We start from the raw sequence: 21,602 nt of genomic DNA, 5'->3' as shown, positions 1-21,602 counted from the left end.
GGCGGGCTGGACCTGCAAACCCAGCCGTACCAGCCCAGACAGAACTCTGAGGTAGATAAAACCAGTCACACATGACCACGCATGGTCAAGTTAACCATTAGAGCAAAAAATGTCATTTTCTTTAAAGACAACCACGTCAATTTAGCGTAAAGTAAAAACAGATTGTAATTTCATCATTCAAGTTAGACATTTTCTATTAATATTACTGTGTCTGTTGAAGTAAAAAATAGCAGAGAAAAAAATCCAGCCGCCTTGACGTTACCTCACAATTTCAAGCTTGCATTTCATTTAAATCTATTTGTGTTTTTTATTTCAATTGTAGGCTATATTGTCTTAATTAGGGAGATGAGATCAGTGGGTGTAACATTTGATGGAGGTCAACATCCTTGGCTGTGTGTGAAATATGACAAAACAAGACACCTACGCTGTCAAAGTCTAAAGAGACCTTACTATGGACTGACAGGAGTTATAATTAAGAGTGGCTGTTCTTTTTAATGTAGCCTGGTTAGACCAGACTGAATACTGTGATCACCATGAAGTGAAACAGTGAAACGTTAGGGAATCAGTTCGGATTCTGCCAGGCTATGAAAAATGACTGTTATGATGTTAGCGGAAGGCACATTATCCAACCCATCATCTATTTGGCAAAACATTTGCTTCTTTAGCTTCTCTATCAGTTCTCTATTCATAGATTGATTGACAGCTGCCAAACGGCCAATTCTACATATTTAATCTGATACAGAAAATCATGTCAGACATTAACCCTAGAAGCCTAATTGAATGATAATATCTTATAAAGACCAAAAATAAAAACCAGTAACACCTCACCAAATGAACACTTTTTGCAAGCAACATTTTTTTCATCATATATCTTGGCTCATAAACTACCTATAAAACCCATTGGAAATCTCTTTTTCCTTAAGTCAACAGATTCCACAAAAAAAAGAATCAATCTCATGCATCTTTTAACATCACGCTGTAGGCTACTTGTCCCATTGCATCCACTTGGAGAATCCGTGGTAAAAAATACACGTCTTTTCGTTTATCAAAATAAAACATTTCTTCCTGTTTTGAAGGGGGGGGGGATAATTGTTGGTTTTGTCCATTTTTACACCTCTGTCTTCGTTTTACACACCATAGTATCATTGCTGTTGGTTCCATCATACACAGTTGTTTGGTTGAAGCTGTGCAAAAGAGTTCTTACTGAAGTCTGGTCTGGTCCAATCAGGAGAGGCTGTGACTGTGACATCATGAGTCAGCGCCCACAGCATCCATTACTGCTCACAGAAGTCACCTGATAATACACAACACAATCAGGATCGGGATCACTACTCCTACTATGAGCAGTGCTACAGTACAATTAAAACTATCACTTCCATCTCATATAGGGACTCATAAAGGAAGCACATACCTTATCGTTACTTGCTCTGTTGACTGTAGGGAGACGAATTATTGGACGAATCCACTTGTTGCTGTGAACCATTTTCCTGAAGAGGGAAAAACTGTGTAACTTCACATCTTAATATCTGGTATTAGCACCATCAAGTAAGTAATGGTATGGGATGTCAAAATTGATGTAAAATGGCTGTACTCATGATGAGACATGGATGAATGAGAGGAGATCAACACAATGAGATGGCAAAGACGAACCTCGGAACTTACGGCTGTCTGCTGCATGTGGGCGTACTGAGGCATATAGGCTGCCTGGACTGCAGCGTTGGCTGAAATATACTGCTGTCACAAGAAAAACAACAATATGTTAGATTAGCTCAAATGGGGATTTAAGGGATACTGTACCCCCCGGGAAGGTAGCCAACTCATTTTCACCCCATCTCAAATCACCCAATCTCAAATCAATATTCCTTAGCCTCTGTGCACTTTAGATCTGAGTTTGCATCAGGTAAAATGAGACTAACTAAAATTGCACCTCCCACTTCCCAGAATCCCCCTCACCGCTCCACTGCCGCCCAATGAGAGATGGCCCATCTGCTGTGTCATGACGGCGGTGGGCTGCATTGTCATGGTGTGGTCCACAGAGGGCGACATTACAGCCTGCTGTAGCAGAGAGAGAGAAAGAGAAAGAGAATGAGAGAGAGAGAGAGAGAGAGAGAGAGAGAGAGAGAGAGAGAGAGAGAGAGAGAGAGAGAGAGAGAGAGAGAGAGAGAGAGAGAGAGAGAGAGAGAGAGAGAGAGAGAGAGAGAGAGAGAGAGAGAGAGAGAGAGAGAGAGAGAGAGAAATATTATAATTCTAGAATCAATACAAGGTCATCCTCATACTCAAATCCATTGCGGATCAATGGAAGGTCTGCAGGCATAACACTGCTTCGGTACAGAGCTGAACAGGGACTGGTTACACTTAATTACATTAACAAGTCAATTACAAACAACAATTACAAACAAATGTTGGTTATTTAATTTTTTATTTATTTAAACAACTAATTGACCGACATCGGTTAAATTATTTTAATTCCATTTTGTTAATTTATTTTTGGTGACTTTGATGTGCAGATTTTCTGTAGAGATAAATCAGATCAAGCCTGAATTGTGCGATATAGTAGGGAGTTGTAGTTTCAAACAGGCCAATATTCTACATAGTTTAGAGAGGGAAACATGGTAATTAACTACAATGAACATAATCCATTGTGTGCCCGGTTTATACTTGTCCGATCTGTGCGGGGCAGACATGGAGACAGAGAAGAGAGAACGAGAGGGATAGAACGGAGTTGCTTCGTGAGCTTGAAAATACATGATTTAAGTGTTTGATAGTTGGTTTTCAGCAGTCATAAAAGTATGCCTTATTTAATTTGAAGAACTACTAAAATAGTGATTTTGTCAGACAGCAGTGGCAGCAGCTTTATAGAGATGAGATAATGACTTGAAATAAAATAATAAAGTCATCAAATAAAATATTTGATGAAACTATATTAAGGTGAATAAATGATGGTTAATAGCAGTAATGGTCAGTCACTACCATCAATAATAGTTTTATTCTGTGTTGTTACAGCATTCAACCCACATACTGCATAGTGCATTTAATGTAAAAATAAATAAATAAATAAATACAAATAAAACCGTGATTATTTTGTAATAATCTAACAGAAACTGAAACAATCTCACAAAGCACTAACAGCTCAGCACTAACCAAGTGTAACTTGTGACTTCAAGTTAGTTAGATTAATCAGACAAGCTCAGCACCCCCAAAAAATACATATTTTTTAGGCCTCAAGGCCATCCGTATAAGCCAAAAGGCCTTGAGGGAATGTACCATTTCCTTGTCAAAATGGGGGGAAACAGACACAGACACTTGTTCTACTTGAAACCATCTGCTGAGAGGATGAAAATCGTTCAGTCATAAGACCGTATCTGCTGCAGGCATTTCCTGTTGGCTCCATACAGCAGTGGGAGCAGAGAACTAGAGGCCAGAGAGGCACAGATGTATCTCGGTCCCAAATTACACCCTTTTCCCTCAAACTCAACTCTGGACCATTTTTCATTGTTCAACCTCTAATCAGGGACTGATCTAGACCTGGGAGACCAGGTGGGTACAATTCATTATTAGACAGAACATAAAAACAGCAGGCTCTGGACCTAGTAGGGTAAGAGTTGAATACCCCTGCCCTGTTCCCTACATAGTGCACAACTTTTGACCAGAGCCCCAGAGTCAGTTAGCTACAGGAAAAGAGAGCTCTCTGCTTTTGTCTCAGGCTCTGGTCAAAAATAGTGCACTATATAGGGAATAGGGTGCAAATTCAGACGCAACCTTAATCCACCGTGTCACATCCAGATGATAAAAGGAAAAGAGCTCAAGAGCTTAAACTCACCAGGGGAGGTTCCCCTTTAAATCATAATCAAAACAATTGATTTGTTCCGCACTCACTGAAATATGAGGGAATGTTCCGGTTCCCAGAACTGGGCTCGGCTCTGTTTTGTTCTGTTCTCTTCCCACACAGATTCTGGGGGTGTTTATTCTGCAGCATCAGCAGAACTCTCTGATTAAAGTAACACATTCTGTTTTTGAATCAGGGTATTTTTAACTGAGGTAACATGTCATATGTCAGCCTCTCAACATATACTATCAAGATATATACAGGGGCGAAACTGACTTTTAACAAGGCACACCTGTTAATTGAAATGCATTCCAGGTGACTACCTCATGAAGCTGGTTGAGAGAATGCCAAGAGTGTGCAAAGCTGTCATCAAGGCAAATGGTGGCTATTTGAAGAATCTCAAATATAAAATATATTTTGATTTGTTTAACACTTTTTTGGTTACTACATGATTCCATATGTGTTACTTCATAGTTTTGATGTCTTCACTATTATTCTAGAATGTAGAAAAAAAGTAAACATAAAGAAAAACCCTTGAATGAGCCCTTGAATGAGTAGGTGTTATTTTGACCGGTAGTGTATACGTCCCCCCCACTTCTAAAACCAAAGTTGCGCCCCAGGATATTTATTTAAACATTTTCTTCACTATGTTTTTGTATATGGGAAGTAGCCGACTAACTGTATTATTAGTCGTATGTATGAGACACGCATGGTATAATACATCGGCCAATCAAATGGTTACTTGCAGTATGTCTTTAGTGTCGATATGTATAGCTCTATGAATTGAGTAAGAAGTAGCTTCTATCACTGTGTTTTTGTACCAGGGTACAACAAAAATGAAGTCTGACACATATTTTCTAGCTCTGTGTGTGTGGAGTAAGAAAGACATCATTTCATTTCTCTTACTGGGTGTTGCATGATGTAAGGCTGGTGGGCCATCCAGGAAGGATTCTGTACCTGCCACATGAAAGGGTAGGGTTAACCTCATGCCACATTCTTCATATTTACATAACATTTACATTTGAGTCATTCAGCACACGCTCTCATCCAAAGAGACTGTCATCTTTTGATCATTTATATTGAATTAACTCCAGGATAATGAAGTGCCTACCTGGTAGGAGGTGACAGGAGACATGTAGGGAGACATGGCTTGCTGAGCCATCATTCTATTGGCCGTTAGGGTGTAGGGAGAGGCATAATAGCCGTTCTGCATAGCGGCTGAGGTGGGGTCGTAGGTGAGAGTCATCCCGCCCTGGTTAGGACAAAACAGAACCGTCACACAAAGCCAGATCCTTATCATCTAACCGTCACATTAGCATCCCAATACCAACCATTAAATCAGTACCATGATCTGTAATGGCTATGCACTAATGCAGTGGTTCCTAAACTGTGGGGCGTGCCCCCCCCCCCCCCCCCCCATTGTGTAGAACTGCAGGACATAAGCTTTAAACCTGCAAAATTCAGTCTGCCAACAAGAGGTGGAAAAAAATGCCCAATAGTCATATTTGAGTAAAAGTAAAGATACCTTCATAGAACATGACTCAAGTAAAAGTAAAAGTCACCCAGTAAAATACTACTTGAGTAAAAGTCACCCAGTAAAATACTACTTGAGTAAAAGTCACCCAGTAAAATACTACTTGAGTAAAAGTCACCCAGTAAAATACTACTTGGGTAAAAGTCCAAAAGTATTTGGTTTTAAATATACTAGTATCAATAGTCAATGTAATTGCTCAAATATACTTAAGTACAAAGGTAAAAGTATAAATCATTTCAAATTCCTTATATAAGCAAACCGGACAGCACCCTTTCATCGTTTTTGGATAGCTAGGGGCACACTCCAACACTCAAACGAAGCATGTGTGTTTATTGAGTCTGCCAGATCAGAGGCAGTAGGGATGACCAGGGAGGTTCTCTTGATACGTGCGCAAATGTGACCATTTTACTGTCATGCTAAGCATACAAAATGTAACAAGGACTTTTGGGTGTCAGGGAAAATGTATGGAGTAATAAGTACATGATTTTATTTAGGAATGTAGTGAAGTAAAAGTAGTCAAAAATAATAATAGTAAACTACAGATACCCCAAAAAACTACTTAAGTAGTACTTTAAAGTATTTTTACTTAAGTACTTTACACCACTAGTCATGAACAGTTCTTGTGCCCATAGAAATGTTGGAAGGGGAACCCGAATGAAAAAGTTAATAAACCCCTGCTATAAGGAACTGGTCTCTCAGGATAGGATTAACACTGGGCCCTGGGCAAGTCAGTCAACACTAGAAATGAGGTCATTGCATTTATTCTTAAAATGGCCTTTATTAGTCTGGCAGGGAGAGAAAACTTGCAGTTGTGGGTCCACCCACAGAGACATCCAGACAGACGAGACGGACAGAGAGGCACTTACAAGTCTGAGCTCTCCCTCTCGGGGCCAAGTGCGACCGCTGGGGATGTATGGACTGTGGCTGTGCCTCTTCCTCTGACCATCGGCAAACTTACACAGCAGGGGCTCAGAGGGAGCTGGAGAGAAAATAAAACACATCATCCTCACCATTAGCGAAACCAAAAAGTGAGCATCGCAGCCCAAAGCATGAAAGAGAATAAGAGAAAATAGACCTTTACCCATAGTTCCAGGCGCCGTCTTGATATACTTCCCATTGAAGTGGGCTATGGCTGAGTTACACATCTCCTTGGACTCCATCCTGAGAATAGTAGACATAAGTCACACATGAACCAATGGGACCTAAATTAGAAAAAGTAGCAGGATTTGAACCCGCAGCCCTTCGAGTTACCGACATGGCCCTCCGTCAATCTGTTACGGAGCATTGAGATGTTCTCACCTGGCGAAGCCGACCCCTCTGCTGGCCCCGCTGTAGTCTCTGAGGACGCGGGTGGAGATGACCTGTCCAAAAGGCCTCAGCAGCCCCTCCAGCTCCTGCTCGTCTACAGACACAGGCAGGTTGGAGATGTACAGGTTGGTGGGGTCCTGCTCCTGTTGCTGCTTAGAGAGAGGGACAGAGAAATGAATATAGAGGGGTATCAGGATCATCTTCCTCCAAACAATCTATGGTAATTTGGACCGCAACACCAACTTAAACCACAATAGCACTCGAAGGACAATTACATGAACATTTCACTCGGATTATTAAAATTATGCGTTGACACGATTTTGAGTCTGTGATGATATCCAAGTCAGGATATCCAAGCCATAACAACAACAAAAAACACAACTGAACATGAGTTAGCTAGGGTTGTGTGTTGCCTTAGTGACGGTCACGTCCAGGTCATGTGGGGCCTTCAGTCAACAACTCTGTAAATGCGTTATCAAGGACTTGAGTTTCTATGGCCCTTGATTTGCTCATAATGGCGACTGGTCTCTGTTTCTATTTTCTATGCATCTCTCTCTCCTTTTTAGATTTAACACCTGGTTCAGTTCTCCCATCTTTACCATTACGAACTCAACAGCTAAGCAGTACAGTTATGCAGCTACCATACAGGCACACTGTGTTCTGCTGGCCTCGGCAGAAATACAGGAGCTAGCTAGACACAGGTCCCTGAGAGAGAGAGAGAGAGAGAGAGAGAGAGAGAGAGAGAGAGAGAGAGAGAGAGAGAGAGAGAGAGATAGCAGAAATGTGCTGACAGAGAGAAATGTATTTGGAAAAGTGAAACCGGTGAAACTGGGAGAGGGAGGAGAGCAGTGGTGTTAAAGTACTTATAGAAAAAATACATTCCTTAAGAAAATATTGTACTTTTTACTCCATACATTTTCCTTGACACCTAAAAGTACATTTTGAATGCTTAGCAGGAAATGGTCAAATTCACGCACTTATCAACAAAACATCCCTGGTCATCCTTTCTGCCTCTGAACCTGGTGGACAAACTTTGTTTGTAAATTATGTCTGAATGTTGGAGTGTGCCCCTGACTATCCGTAAATTTAAAAACAACAAGAAAATGGTGCTGTCAGGTATGCTGAATATAAGGAATTTGAAATGACTTATACTTGCGCTTTTACTTTTGATATTTAAGTATATTTTAGCAATTGCATTTATTTTTGATACTTACGTATATTTTAAACCAAATACGTTTATACTTTTACTCAAGTAGAATTTTACCGGGCGACATTCACTTTTACTTCAGTCATTTTCTATTAAGGTATCTTTATTTTTTAACTCAAGTATGACAATTGGGCACTTTTTCCACCACTGGAGAAGTGGAGTTGTTCAAATCATAGGTTGAGGCTGAAAAAAAGACCACCCTATTTCACCAAAGAAGTATTCAAACTAATAAGCATAACATCAGTAACTGGACATGGAACGTTAGCATAACATGCTAACTCATAACACAGCATAAAATGCTACCTGGGAGTATCCTAACCAGAGCACATTAATTAGTGGTTGCTGTGCTACGAGACAGTCATAATATTTGCATAGCAGCAGAAAGCTGTCCGTCCTGTTCTGTGCGTGCGTGTGGACCGACTGTTTTTTGGCAGCGAGCAGGAGAGGGAAGGGAGGACATCTGGCTTCATTTGAGAACGTGAATGGGGTCACCGCCTGAACAGCCAGCCAGTCAGCTGGGGTCATGTGACTAACTCTGCTGCTCTGCTTTACACACACACACACACACACACACACACACACACACACACACACACACACACACACACACACACACACACACACACACACACACACACACACACACACACACACACACACACACACACACACACACACACACACAGTTAAATGCACACACACACAGTCTACTGCTGCAAATAAGCTGTCGTTGTAATTTACAAAACAGAGACGTGGAATGGAACATTAGCATAACATGCTAACTCATAACACAGCACAACATGCTAACCAGGAGTGTCCTAACTAGAGCACATGACTTAGTAGTTGCTGTGCTACGAGACAGACAGTCCGTTGTTCTGCTAACAGAAGAACACAGAGTTCCTCTCACCTTAGCCATCTGGGCTTGTATCCCACTGGTCTTTAGGGCATGGACCGCCTTCTGGGCTGCTGCAGGGCTGTCAAAGTCCACAAATCCATACCCTGGAGGAGGAGGAGGAGGAGGAGGAGGAGGAGCACAGAAACAACCGTCATATACAGTAGTACAACTTGACATTAGTTTGCTTTACATTACATTGCAAATGCATTTGCTGAGTAACATACCAGTGTGTAATACTATCTGACAACCGTAAATTGTATCAGTTGTTTCGATAAATTGGAGAAAAGGAGATCAATATTAGAATACATGATACTGACCTTTACATTTGTTCGTTGTTTTATCGAGGATGGCCTTTGCCGACACGATCTTGCCGTATCTACGAACACAAGAAGAATCCAATGTTAAGAACAGGATGTTGCTCTCTTATCCTTTAATTGTATTGATTATCACTACAATATGCATACATGATTGTTATAAAGGTCAAACTATATTTCAATCTACCCGATCCTCTTTATTTGGTACAGTATGTGTTATGAAGGCTCAAGTGGTTAAAGCTGGTTGAAATGATGTCAATTACAATCAGTTAAAAAAACAGATATGGTTGTAGTTACGTCATTTCAACCACTTGCTGGGGTGGGGGCGGGTTCCATTTTTAGCTTCAAATGTATTAATTTGTTTAAAAAAAATACTGTATGCCCTATATCACAGACAGAGTGTCGCTCTACTGCTAAACTTCTACAACAAGGGCCGGGAGTCAGAACGCTAGGATTGCACAAGAATGCATGACATCATCGCTGAGAAAAGTAGGCAGCCAAGTAAGCCTTGGTGAGGCAACCGGGTTGTGAGGCTTGGAGGGAACACATTGAGCCTTAATGACCACACAGCACACCATGTTATTTCAGTGGACTCATTTAAGAGGATCAATTCATTAATGTATCTTTGACCACATTGTGTCTTTAACCCGAACGAAACCCTCGTACTAACGGGCCTACTAAAAGGCACTTCTGCCGAGTCACCGAATGACGTCAATACTTACAACAGGCTAAAGACAAGAGGTTAATGCAATCCATGCGAACACACACTGCAGTATTTACACAGTGGCATACAAATGTATGTATGAAACTCTGAAAGCTTTGGGCACTGTAAAAATAACAAATTGACTCCCCACACAGGGACTTAGCTACAAACATCCATAATATGTCAAATATTTGTGGTGGGATGCAGATATATAAAGAGATAACAAACATTGCTACAACAGCCGACATTATGTCAAAGGGCAGCCTAACGCTAGACCAAAGAGAAAACGATAGATGCCTAGCATAGCCTAACTATTTGTTCATGTCAACGCGCCCGTGTTACCGTACCTGAAAAACAGCCTGCGTCATAAACTGCGCTCAAACTCAGACAGAAATACCCGAGTTGAAGTGATGCCAAGCCGTTTTGCGGAACTGGTATTTTAAGGACGTGCATCATGCTTTGGTTGAACTAAACGCTCGGCTAACATTAGGCCTGGTTGCAATGAAAGGCTCTTTCATTTCTGCTTGGTGCCCGGCGAGCAGGCCACCACCGTTGGGAGCAAAACACAAGCAAACAACACAGCAACAGCGGCTGTTGCCCCTGGTAACATGGTTGAATGCTTCGCTCCATATGCTTGTGGTCCAGAGGCCAGAGGCGCACAGAGACAAACCCAACAAAACATGACAATTGCTGCATTCACCAATCCCAATACTGTAGAAAACAGTCACGTTCCCTAATCTCTCGTCTCTACAGATACAGTATCATGTATCTGTATCATGTATCACAGTTCCCATGGTTTAGTTGGTTGGAGGGATGCTAGCTAGTGGCCTCTATGCTTGGTTCATGCATGGGCCACATGAATATGCTATTGGCAAATATAGTTGGAACAAGCTGTTCTCATTCATCATAATAATGTGTGTGTGTGTGTGTGTGTGTGTGTGTGTGTGTGTGTGTGTGTGTGTGTGTGTGTGTGTGTGTGTGTGTGTGTGTGTGTGTGTGTGTGTGTGTGTGTGTGTGTGTGTGTGTGTGTGTGTGTGTGTGTGTGTGTGTGTGTGTGTGTGTGTGTGTGTGTGTGTGTGTGTGTGTGTGTGTGTGAAAGAGAGAAAGGGAACCATTATAAGCTTCTGCAACCACTGACTTATTACACCCTACACCCTGTTGAGCAGTACTCACGGCTGGCAGAGCTTGACCAGGTCCAGGTCAGTGGTTGCTGGAGGCAGGCCGCGGATGTACAGGTTCGTTTTGCTGAGCTGATCCCATCCTGTGGTGCTGCTGTTGCTGCTGGTGCTCACCGTGCTGGGGCTGGCTGGAGCCATGGGGTACGACTGCAAGGAAGAAACACGGTCAGGTACACAGTAAACACACGGTCACTCCGTTGCCCTCCGTTAAACGTGGGTGTTTGTGTCTCAACCAGGAAAGAACTGGAAATTCCTGGAAAGACTAGAGACGAGTAGTTACATGGTATTTACACAGGAGAGAAACAAGAGAGGACATCAGGTACACACAATGCCACTGACTTAACACACACACACCGGTAAGCAGGCAAATACACACACATATATGCACGCAGACAAAGACACACCCACACACAGACACACACCCTCACGTGTACAGACACACAAACACACACAGAGACAAACTGGTGTCCCTTGCCTACGGAAATATGAAACATGGCCTCCTGTGGCCTTTGTGCCACACCCAGAAAATACATCAACAGCACACAACAGCCTCAGCAGATTCCTGAACACACAACAGTCTACAGTCAAGTCAATTCCTGGCAGGAAACCTACACAGTATCATGATGTTTTTCATGCTTTTACTCAAGGTGAGACGCAGGTAGCTGATAAGACCCACGGCACTGAGCACAGACTGTCAACAAGGCTCAGCTATATACCTAGCTTCCGCTTCCTGACACGCAAGGCAAAACAGTGCACCCCACCCCCCACCCCCAAGCTAGTCTATAGCTAAACTGAATCAACCGAAGCTTGTGACATGACAGGCTCACATGCCATTCTTAGCTGGTGACGTGAGACCGAGAATCTATTTCACATAGACCACAATATCCAGTACAGTCTATGCCATCTTATCGGGTCATTTCCCATCTGGTTTTGGACATCCAAACCATGATGACATTCTAATGTGTATCGTGATATAATGTACGAGTGCAGCAGGGAGATGACAAGGTTGTATGTGTGGGCATTATTTGACTCGCGGCCCTAATCAACTGACTTACCACTGTGAGTTACACACAGTCACATACTAGGTCAATGCATATCATTGTAGCTATAAAACTAACTCCAGGGCATCAGAGGTGGAAGAAAGTACCCAATAGTCATATCTGAGTAAATGTAAAGATACCTTCATAGAAAATGACTCAAGTAAAAGTGAAAGTCACCCAATAAACTACTACTTGGGTAAAAGTCTAGATGTATTTGGTTTTAAATATAGTTGTGTATCAAAAAGTAAATGTAATTGCGAAAGTACACTTAAGTGTCAAAAGTAAATCATTTCAAATTCCTTATATTAAGCAAACCAGACAGGCCAATGTTCTTGTTTTAAAAATGTACAGATAGATACAAACGAAGCATGTGTGTTTAGTGAGTCCGCCAGATCAGAGGCAGTAGGGATGACCAGGGATGTTCTCTTGATAAGTGTGTGAATGGACCATTTTCCTGTCCTGCTAAGCAATCGAAATGTAATGACTACCTTTGGGTGTCAGGGAAAATGTATGGAGTAATAAGTACATTATTTTCTTTAGGAATGTAGTGAAGTAAAAGTAGTCAAAAAATATGAATAGTAAAGTACAGATATAGCAAAAACTACTAAAGTAGTACTTAAACGTATTTTTACTTAAGTACTTTACACCACTGGAGAGCATATAATAGTTGACAGCACCCTGCTACAACTGACCGTAGTGGTGAGATTGTGTAATCTGTTGAGCTAGTGCATCAGCTATTCATCTGTGAAGAGCACACTTCTCCAGCGTGCCAGTGGCCATCGGTTACGACGCTAAACTGCATTTAGGTCAAGACCCTGGTGAAGACGATGAGCATGCAGATGAGCTTCCCTGAAACGGTTTCTGACAGTTTGTGCAGAAATTCTTCAATTGTGAAAACACACCGTTTCATCAGCTGCCTGGGTGGCTGGTCTCAGTCGATCCCGTAGGTGAAGAAGTTGGATATGGAGGCCCTGGGCTGGCGTGGTTACACGTGGTCTGCGGTTATGAGGCCGGTTGGACGTACTGCCAAATTCTCGAAAACGACGTTGGAGGCGGCATATAGTAGAGAAATGAACATTCAATGCTCTGGCAACAGCTCTGGTGGACATTCTTACAGTCAGCATGACAACTGCACACTCCCTTAGAACTTGAGCCATTTTTAACATGTTGTTGTGTGACGAAATTGCACATTTTAGAGTGGCCTTTTATTGTCCCCAGCACAAGGTGCACAAAGTCTAATGATCATGTTGTTTATTTAGCTTCTTGATATGCCACACCTGTCAGATCGATGGATTATCTTTGCAAATGAGAAATGCTCACTAGTGGTGATGTAAACACATTTGTGCACAACATTGTTGAGAAATTTGATTTTTGTGCGCATGGAAAATTTCTGGGATCATTTATTTCAGCTCATGATGTATGGGACCAAAACTTTACATGTTGCGTTTATATTTTTTGTTCCGTGTTATATATACACACAGTGCTGTGAAAAAGTATGTGCCCCCTTTCTGATTTTCTCTATTTTTGCATATTTTTTATACTAAATGTTATCAGATCTTCAACCAAAACCTAATATTAGATAAAGAGAACCTGATTTTACAAATAATGAAATATATATATTTATTTTATTTATTTAATTAACAATGTTGCAATATGCAACACCCAATAATTACCCTGTGTGAAAAAGTAATTGCCCCTTACACTCAATAACTGGTTGTGCCACCTTTAGATGCAATGACTGCAACCAAACACTTCCTATTGTTGTCGATCTGTCTCTCACATCGCTGTGGAGGAATTTTGGCCCGCTCTTGCATGCGGAACTGCTTTAACTCAAGGATATGTAGGTTTTCAAGCATGAACTGCTCGTTTCAAGTCCTGCCACAACATCTCAATTGGGATAAGGTCTGGACTTTGACTAGGCCGTTCCAGAACTTCATATGTGTTGCTTTTTAACCACTTTCATGTAGACTTGATTGTGTGTTTTGGATCATTGTCTTGCTGCGTGATCCAGCTGCACTTCAGCTTCAGCTGACGGACGGATGGCCTGACATTCTCCTGCAGAATTCTCTGATACAGAGCAGAATTCATGGTTCCTTCTATTAAGGCAAGTTGTCCAGGTCCTGAGGCAGCAAAGCATCCCTAAACCATCACACTACAACCACCATGCTTGACCGTTGGTATGAGGTTCTTACTGTGGAATGCAGTGTTTGGTTTTCACCAGAGATAATTGGACTCATCTCATCCAAAGTTGATTCAAGTTTGCCAAAAAGCACCTGGATTATCATCAAGACTCTCGGAAGAATGTCCTATGGACAGATGATTTAAAAGTCTAACTTTTTTAGATGACATGGGTCCCATTATGCCTGGTGAAAAGACATTCAGCACTACTGTTCTTTCTAGAATTTTCTAGCATGGAGTTTTTCCATTTCACCAAGCTCCAGAATGTCGACAGTGAAATATAATGAGATTGAATAGGGGTAGGAGTTTTTCCTAGTCACATGGTCAGGAACAAATCGTCACCCTGGTTCTACCCTGAGGTTAAGTGCCTTGCTCAAGGGAACAATAACAGACTTGTCACACTTTCACCTTTTGGTTACTAGCCCAATGCTCTAACCGCTAGCCTACCTGCCACTAGCCTATTTCCCTGGTGACATTCTTGCGTGGGGTGCCGTCTACACTCCTTCCATCACGGTTCCTTCCTAGTACTACAGTCTGGTGTGTCAGTGGGAACCTACCACACATTCTCTGAGGCAAACCAGAGCCCTCCTCTGCAAGGCATTTCCTTCCTCTTACTCATTAAAATAGCTCCGACCCCGCAGAAGCCACTCCAGGAAAATCTAGAATGGCATGCGGCAGACCAATTCATCTGTGAATTAAGAAAAAACATGTTCTGCCTTCCACCATTTGAAAACATATTTACCAAAACAAAATGGTGAGCTAAATTACATTAAGATGGCCACCACATTGAATTAGGGCTGGGACTACTTATATCGTTTAGGGTGGAGATATCCTAAGCCTACCCACAGAATGCACACATAATCACCTCCATCTTGTGGACTAGAATCTTTGACGAAGCAAAGAATAAAGAGCCATTGCATAACTAATTCAGATAAGCAACAGATGATTATGCCTATGGATATCTTTATGGGTGGAGATATACTAAGCCTACCCACAGAATGCACACATAATCACCTCCATCTTGTGGACTAGAATCTTTGACCAAGCAAAGAATGAAGAGCCATTGCATAACTAATTCAGATAAGCAACAGATGATTATGCCTATGGATATCTTTATGGGTGGAGATATACTAAGCCTACCGACAGAATCGACACACAATCACCTCCATCTTGTGGACTAGATGGTTGAATCAGCAGCCCGGCCTCATAGACTAGACGTAACATAGTACATCACTGGGGCTAAGCTTCCTGCCATCCTGGACCTATATACCTGATGGTGTCAGAGGAAAACCCAAAAATTGTCAAAGACTCCAGTCAACCCATAAGTCATAATGTTCTCTCTGCTACTGCACGGCAAGCAGTACCGAAGTCCAAAGTCTACATCCAAAAGGCTCCTCAAGAGCTTCTACCCCCAAGCCATACTGTAAGACTGCTGAACAATTCATCAAATGGCCACCTGGACTATTTACATTGACACCCCCCCCCACCCTCCCCGCCCCACTACCTACATGTACAAATTACCTCGACTAACCTGCACCCCCCGCACATTGACTTGGTACCGGTACCTCCTGTATACAGCCTCATTATTGTTATTTTATTTTTTACATTAGTTTATTTAGTACATCTTGTCTTAACTCTATTTCTTGAACTGCATTGTTGGTTAAGGGCTTGTTAGTAAGCATTTCACGGTAAGGTCTACACCTGTTGTATTCGGCGCATGTGACAAAAAAAATGTGATTTGATTTAGTAAACGTAAACCGGGAGCACTGAAATTAGTGTAGGTTAAGTTTGGTATGGTTACATAAGACAGAAGGTTACTTAATGTGGCAATATGTCACTTTTTGGGCAACACAACCATATTCACCTAGAAATGTGAGTTATAGAGCTATCATTCTACTTGAACGCAAGTCTAAGAAGCAGTAGATCTGTTTTCTATGCTTTCCGTTCTTAAGTTTTGTTTTTGCGTCTTTTACTTTCGGTTTTGTACACCAGCTTCAAACAGCTGAAACAACAATATATTTGCTTATGGAAAATACTTCACAGCGGTTTAGATGGTACAATGATTATCTACACTATACTAGTTTATTTTGTCACAAACTGAAATTAGGCTAACTATTAGATTTTTAGCAACCAGGAAATGGCACAACAATTTCTGCATCGGGCGTATAACGTGTACATCTAGCATCCCAAAGGTTGCGTGTTTGAATTTCATCACGGACAACTTTTGCATTGTAGCTAATTAGAAACATTGCAACTACTTACAAATGTTTTGCTACTTTGCAACTAGTTAGGGTGTTAGCTAACCATAACTCTTTAACCTAACTCCTAACCTTAACCCTAACTCCTAGCCTAGCTAACATTAGCCACCTAGCTAACGTTAGCCACAAGTTGGAATTCATAACATAGCATAAGTTTTGGAAATTCTGAACATATCATACGAAATGGATGACGGACATCCACAAATGATTACATACCATAAGAAACGTAACATATCATACTAAATGGGTTGTCCCGGAGTTACATGTTACCTCTTCCCCTGAGTCCAGGTTGGAATCAGTGGTGAACTACAGTGTGGAGTGGTAAAGAAGGACTAAAGTACCAACTCATTTAGATGACTACCTGATTATTAGGCCTATTGGAATCATTCAGGGCGGATCGCAATCACCTCCATCTTGTAGACTAGATGGCTGAATCAGTGGTGAACTACAGAGTAGTGGTACAGAACCACTGCATAGGTAGCTACACCTGAAAAGGCTCATTATAGATGCATGAACACCCATGTTCACTCCAGCACAATGACCCACATTAGGCAGAAGCTGAGTACGCCGCTCACTAGAAGGCCTACTGGGCCGAACCAAAACACAGGTGAGCAGGGCCTACTGTATCAGTACTCGGTCTATACAAAGCAAGTTCTATTCTAACAACACCAACAAGGAATCTAAGCTGTAGTAGGCCTGCAGTGCCTTCTGTAGCTATGCATCATCATAACTATTCTAGTCTATATTACTCTGTTCTATTCTATTGCTATTCTATTCAAACCGACAAGGAATCGAACAAATGGGACATATGAACTACAATTTAAATGCCATACATTTGTGTGTGACCTGCGTGGCCTATTTTCATTAAAAACATGCTGAAGAAGTCATGGATTTCTCCTTCAAGACTTGGGGAGGTAGAGATAGAATAACGTAGGCCTACATTTGAATAGCCGGGGGAATAAAACGGTGTATGTTCAGAGTATAAGTGATTCTCCTTGTGAACACTATAGCAATGTTATTATAGCAGTAGGCCTAACAAATGTTCAGCATCTAAACCTGGGTTACCTGGACCATGCGGAGGGTCTCTCTCTCTCCCTCTGTCCTCCAGTAAGTTAATGCGTAATTATATCATACATCATATAGGCATGTTACTACATCAGTTACCTTCTGAATGAGCAATTCGATGCGTATCTGGATGTTTAAAAATGTTATCCTATTTAGGCAATTAATCTATTTGGATGATAGTTGTTATAAGCCATTAGGGCCTAATACAATACAAGCTGCTAGATAGGCTATTCTGTAATGCTAATTCAAGGACAAAGCCGATAATATAAAATGGACACTAATGCACAGAACATACTTGACCAAAATGTAGTGTAGCTAGCTACATCACTTTGCAACCTGACTGTCGGTGAGCGGTGTTATAACACTATAATGACGACTGTCGCTTCTCGTGACCGTGTTAACTGAGGTGATAAGACAGCTGGGCCGTACGCACATTCGAATTGGATGCGTTCAAGGGACTTATGGCACCGTTTTGGACCATCCCAGACAAGGCTTTTTTGGCCTACCTGCTTCCGATATGTGCTCTTCAACGGGTTGGCAGTGTTTGCAAAGATCATCCTGGATAGCCTATTCCAGTTATTCCGAGACAAAAAGCTTGTTTCCCCACAAAAATTCAGCTACATGCAGACCCGTTTATTAAAAGCCAGTGGGTTTATTTGGAAAAAATCCGCATATCGACCGGGTTTGAAATAAACTCCGTTTTCGATCCTGATTCAAATGTCCTTGTCGCGTTGTCACATCCGTAGGCTACCTAACATAGGCTACAGTGCGTAGGTTATATGGTTTAATCCCACCAAAGTGTCGTCCAACACAGGCATCAAAACTCAGTTCAGTTCATTGATCTACGACGTCCTGCTGACCACTCCTGAGTCCCACCTACTACAGACCAAACCATTGCGCATACAATAGAGGTGCGTTTCAAGATATACTCAAATAACCTTCTTATTGAGTACGGTTAGTATTAATATTCTGAACACAAAACGCGTTTAAATGTTTGACAATCAACATATAACTAGTCACTACCATGAAAGATACATGTAATACGCAAATTAATACATTGTATCAATTTTGTCGTTCCCCATACCCCGCGTTTTGTTGACGCCCACACATACCATACATTCTTTACCCCCTCCCCCATTGACTCCCTGCCCCTCACGGAGTCCAATGGTTAAAGCGAGAGATGAGAATTGACAGGTCGAGATGTAAAGGATAGGCAGTTCTGTTAGATAAGCAAAATACTGTAACATGTCATTGGTTTGTGCCTCACTAACATGAATAGTCAAGACAATGCCGTGTCTAGGGTGTTTTTAAAAAGGGACAGGGATAGAGATAGGAAGGATATAGGTTAGAAATTGTGACCTATTGTAGGCTATTTCCTCCAGCTCATGTGATGATGTAGACCTAAGGACGGTGGGAGTAGAAACTAAATATAGACTGTTCTATGATCACTAAAAAGTGCACTCTAAAAGTCCAATCTGTAATGGGAGGGTATATTCACCTCAGATCTCACTGCACTCAGACCACCTTGAATGATTTACTAGGCTAGAGGAAACCATTACGAATGCACCTGATATTTATCAACAATAAGCATCTTTGCAGTGGCGGAAAAAGTACCCAATTATCATACTTGAGTAAAGGTAAAGTTACAGTACCTTAATAGACTCAAGTACAAGTCACTCAGTAAAATACTACTTGAGTAAATGTATAAAAGTATCTGGTTTGAAATATACTTAAGTATCAAATTAAAAGTAAACACTATAAATCAGAAGGCAAGATTGTCTTGTAATTGTTTATTTACAAATAGCCAGGGGCACACTCCAACACACAGACATAATTTACAAAATAATAATTTGTTTAGTGAGTCCACCAGATAAGAGTAGGGATGACCATGTGTTCTCTTGATGAGTGCGTGAATTGGACAATTTTCCTGTCCTAAGCATCTGAAATATAATGATTTGGGGAAAATGTATGGGAGGAAAAAAATACATATGTTCTATAGGAATGAAGTGCAGTAAAAGTAAAAGTTGTCCAAAATATAAATAATACAGTAAAGTACAGATACCCCCAAACACTACTTAAGTAGTACTTCAATGTTACTTTAGTTCCTTTACACCACTGCATCTTTGAATATTCAACACTATCTGTACCATTCAGTGGTATTTTGTTGAAGACAGTCTCATTCATGTATGTCATCACATTTTAACATATATATATATATATATATATATATATATATATATATATATATATATATATATATATATATATATATACACACATATATTTATATATACAAATATGTATACTGTATATACACATTTGAACACATACATTGCCTTCAAAAAGTATTCATACCCTTTTACTTTTTCCACATTTTGTTGTGTTACAGGCTGAATTTAAAAAGATATGTTCTTGTCACAGGTCTACACACAATACTCCATAATGGCAAAGTGGAATTATATTTGTTGAAATTATGACAAATGAATTAAAAACGAAAAGCTGAGATGTAATCAGTCAATATAAGTATTCAACACCTTTGTTATGGCAAGCCAAAATAAGTTCAGGACTAAACAAGTGCTTCGTGTTGAAAGATGAGTTATTTCCTGACATCCGATTGGTTACTGGCATTTAAATGCCCTTTCCGACAAACTGATTAGTTAAAAGGCCTCACGCAGCACTTCCTTGTTTGAAAATATCTCCCGCGAACAATACACGTAACAAGAGACAAAATGAGAAAATCTCGAAGAATATACCCACAGTATGTGAATAAAAATATGCGATCTCAGTTCGCCAATGCGAGAAAAGCAGTGAATGAAAGAAAAAAATGTGCCTGATCCGCCGATCGAGGCAGTGGCAGTACAGATAGATGAGGAAAAGGAGGTAGCCCGCGGCAGCCCGTTGAGACGAAGATGACGATTAGAAGCGATCAACCAGAAAGCAAACAGCCAACAGTGACTTTTATTCCATATGTCTCAAATAAACCAACTTGTACATGATTTGATTTGCCCTAAGTGTCTAAACACTGGACTGGAAATCGCCATAGACTTCACCAACCAGTGATTCTTTAATTATGTCATGATAGATTGTGCAGACTGTGAAGGTGATGGTGATGAATTTAGGAGGACTGTTTACACTTCCTCCAGGCTGCAGGAGTTCCCCAAGGGAGATGTGGCATTTGATATAAACGTGAGGATGGTTCTTCTAGCCCACGAACTTGGACTTGGTTATGCACCTCTAAAGAAAATATGTCCTCGGGATTCCTTCCTTGCTTCTCAGCTCATACCAGAGACATGACAGGTAAAATAAAAAGGACGAGGGGCCCATTATTGTCAGGTGACTTCCTGTGTATAAATAATACTTATTTCCTTGCCCCAGCGAATGTATTCAAAGTTACCAAAACAGAGTGATAGGAAAGCATAACTTTACAATGGGACTGTCACGTAAGCCTACAGCGTCATAGGGCTGTAGCCTAATGTGATTAATGAGAAATTAGCTTTACATAAAGTGAATACATGCTGATATGCTAATATTTACATCAGGTAACATGCTGATATGCTAATATTTACATCAGGTAACATGCTGATATGCTAATATTTACATAGGGTAACATGCTGATATGCTAATATTTACATCAGGTAACATGCTGATATGCTAATATTTACATCAGGTAACATGCTGATATGCTAATATTTACATAGGGTAACATGCTGATATGCTAATATTTACATCAGGTAACATGCTGATATGCTAATATTTACATAGGGTAACATGCTGATATGCTAATATTTACATTAGGTAACATGCTGATATGCTAATATTTACATAGGGTAACATGCTGATATGCTAATATTTACATAGGGTAACATGCTGATATGCTAATATTTACATCAGGTAACATGCTGATATGCTAATATTTACATCAGGTAACATGCTGATATGCTAATATTTACATCAGGTAACATGCTGATATGCTAATATTTACATAGGGTAACATGCTGATATGCTAATATTTACATCAGGTAACATGCTGATATGCTAATATTTACATCAGGTAACATGCTGATATGCTAATATTTACATAGGGTAACATGCTGAT

General features: G+C 40.8%; 1 protein-coding gene across 10 annotated transcripts; it reads right to left on the bottom strand.

The window, feature by feature from the left end:
• Positions 1-147: 147 nt before the first annotated feature.
• On the bottom strand, positions 148-18,502 carry LOC124010818 (RNA-binding motif, single-stranded-interacting protein 1-like). Of its 10 annotated transcripts, none has more exons than XM_046323506.1 (13): positions 18,013-18,502; positions 10,961-11,112; positions 9,088-9,146; positions 8,783-8,874; positions 6,660-6,820; positions 6,442-6,521; positions 6,227-6,339; positions 4,938-5,078; positions 4,733-4,783; positions 1,954-2,055; positions 1,651-1,734; positions 1,412-1,502; positions 148-1,294 (listed from the first exon to the last, which is right to left on the bottom strand). In XM_046323506.1, the coding sequence occupies exons 1-12, from the start codon at positions 18,061-18,063 to the stop codon at positions 1,419-1,421; spliced, it is 1,170 nt and encodes a 389-aa protein (XP_046179462.1). In that variant the 5' UTR covers positions 18,064-18,502; the 3' UTR covers positions 148-1,294; positions 1,412-1,418. The 10 variants fall into 10 exon arrangements, with proteins under 10 accessions (XP_046179462.1, XP_046179464.1, XP_046179466.1 ...); XM_046323508.1 differs by having other exon boundaries at positions 1,651-1,731; positions 18,013-18,501; XM_046323510.1 differs by having other exon boundaries at positions 1,412-1,487; positions 18,013-18,499.
• Between the last annotated feature and the right edge of the window lie 3,100 nt (positions 18,503-21,602).

This window comes from Oncorhynchus gorbuscha, linkage group LG23 (assembly GCF_021184085.1).
Source record: "Oncorhynchus gorbuscha isolate QuinsamMale2020 ecotype Even-year linkage group LG23, OgorEven_v1.0, whole genome shotgun sequence".
Lineage (NCBI taxonomy): Eukaryota > Metazoa > Chordata > Actinopteri > Salmoniformes > Salmonidae > Oncorhynchus > Oncorhynchus gorbuscha.
This window is presented reverse-complemented; position numbering and strand designations above follow the sequence as displayed.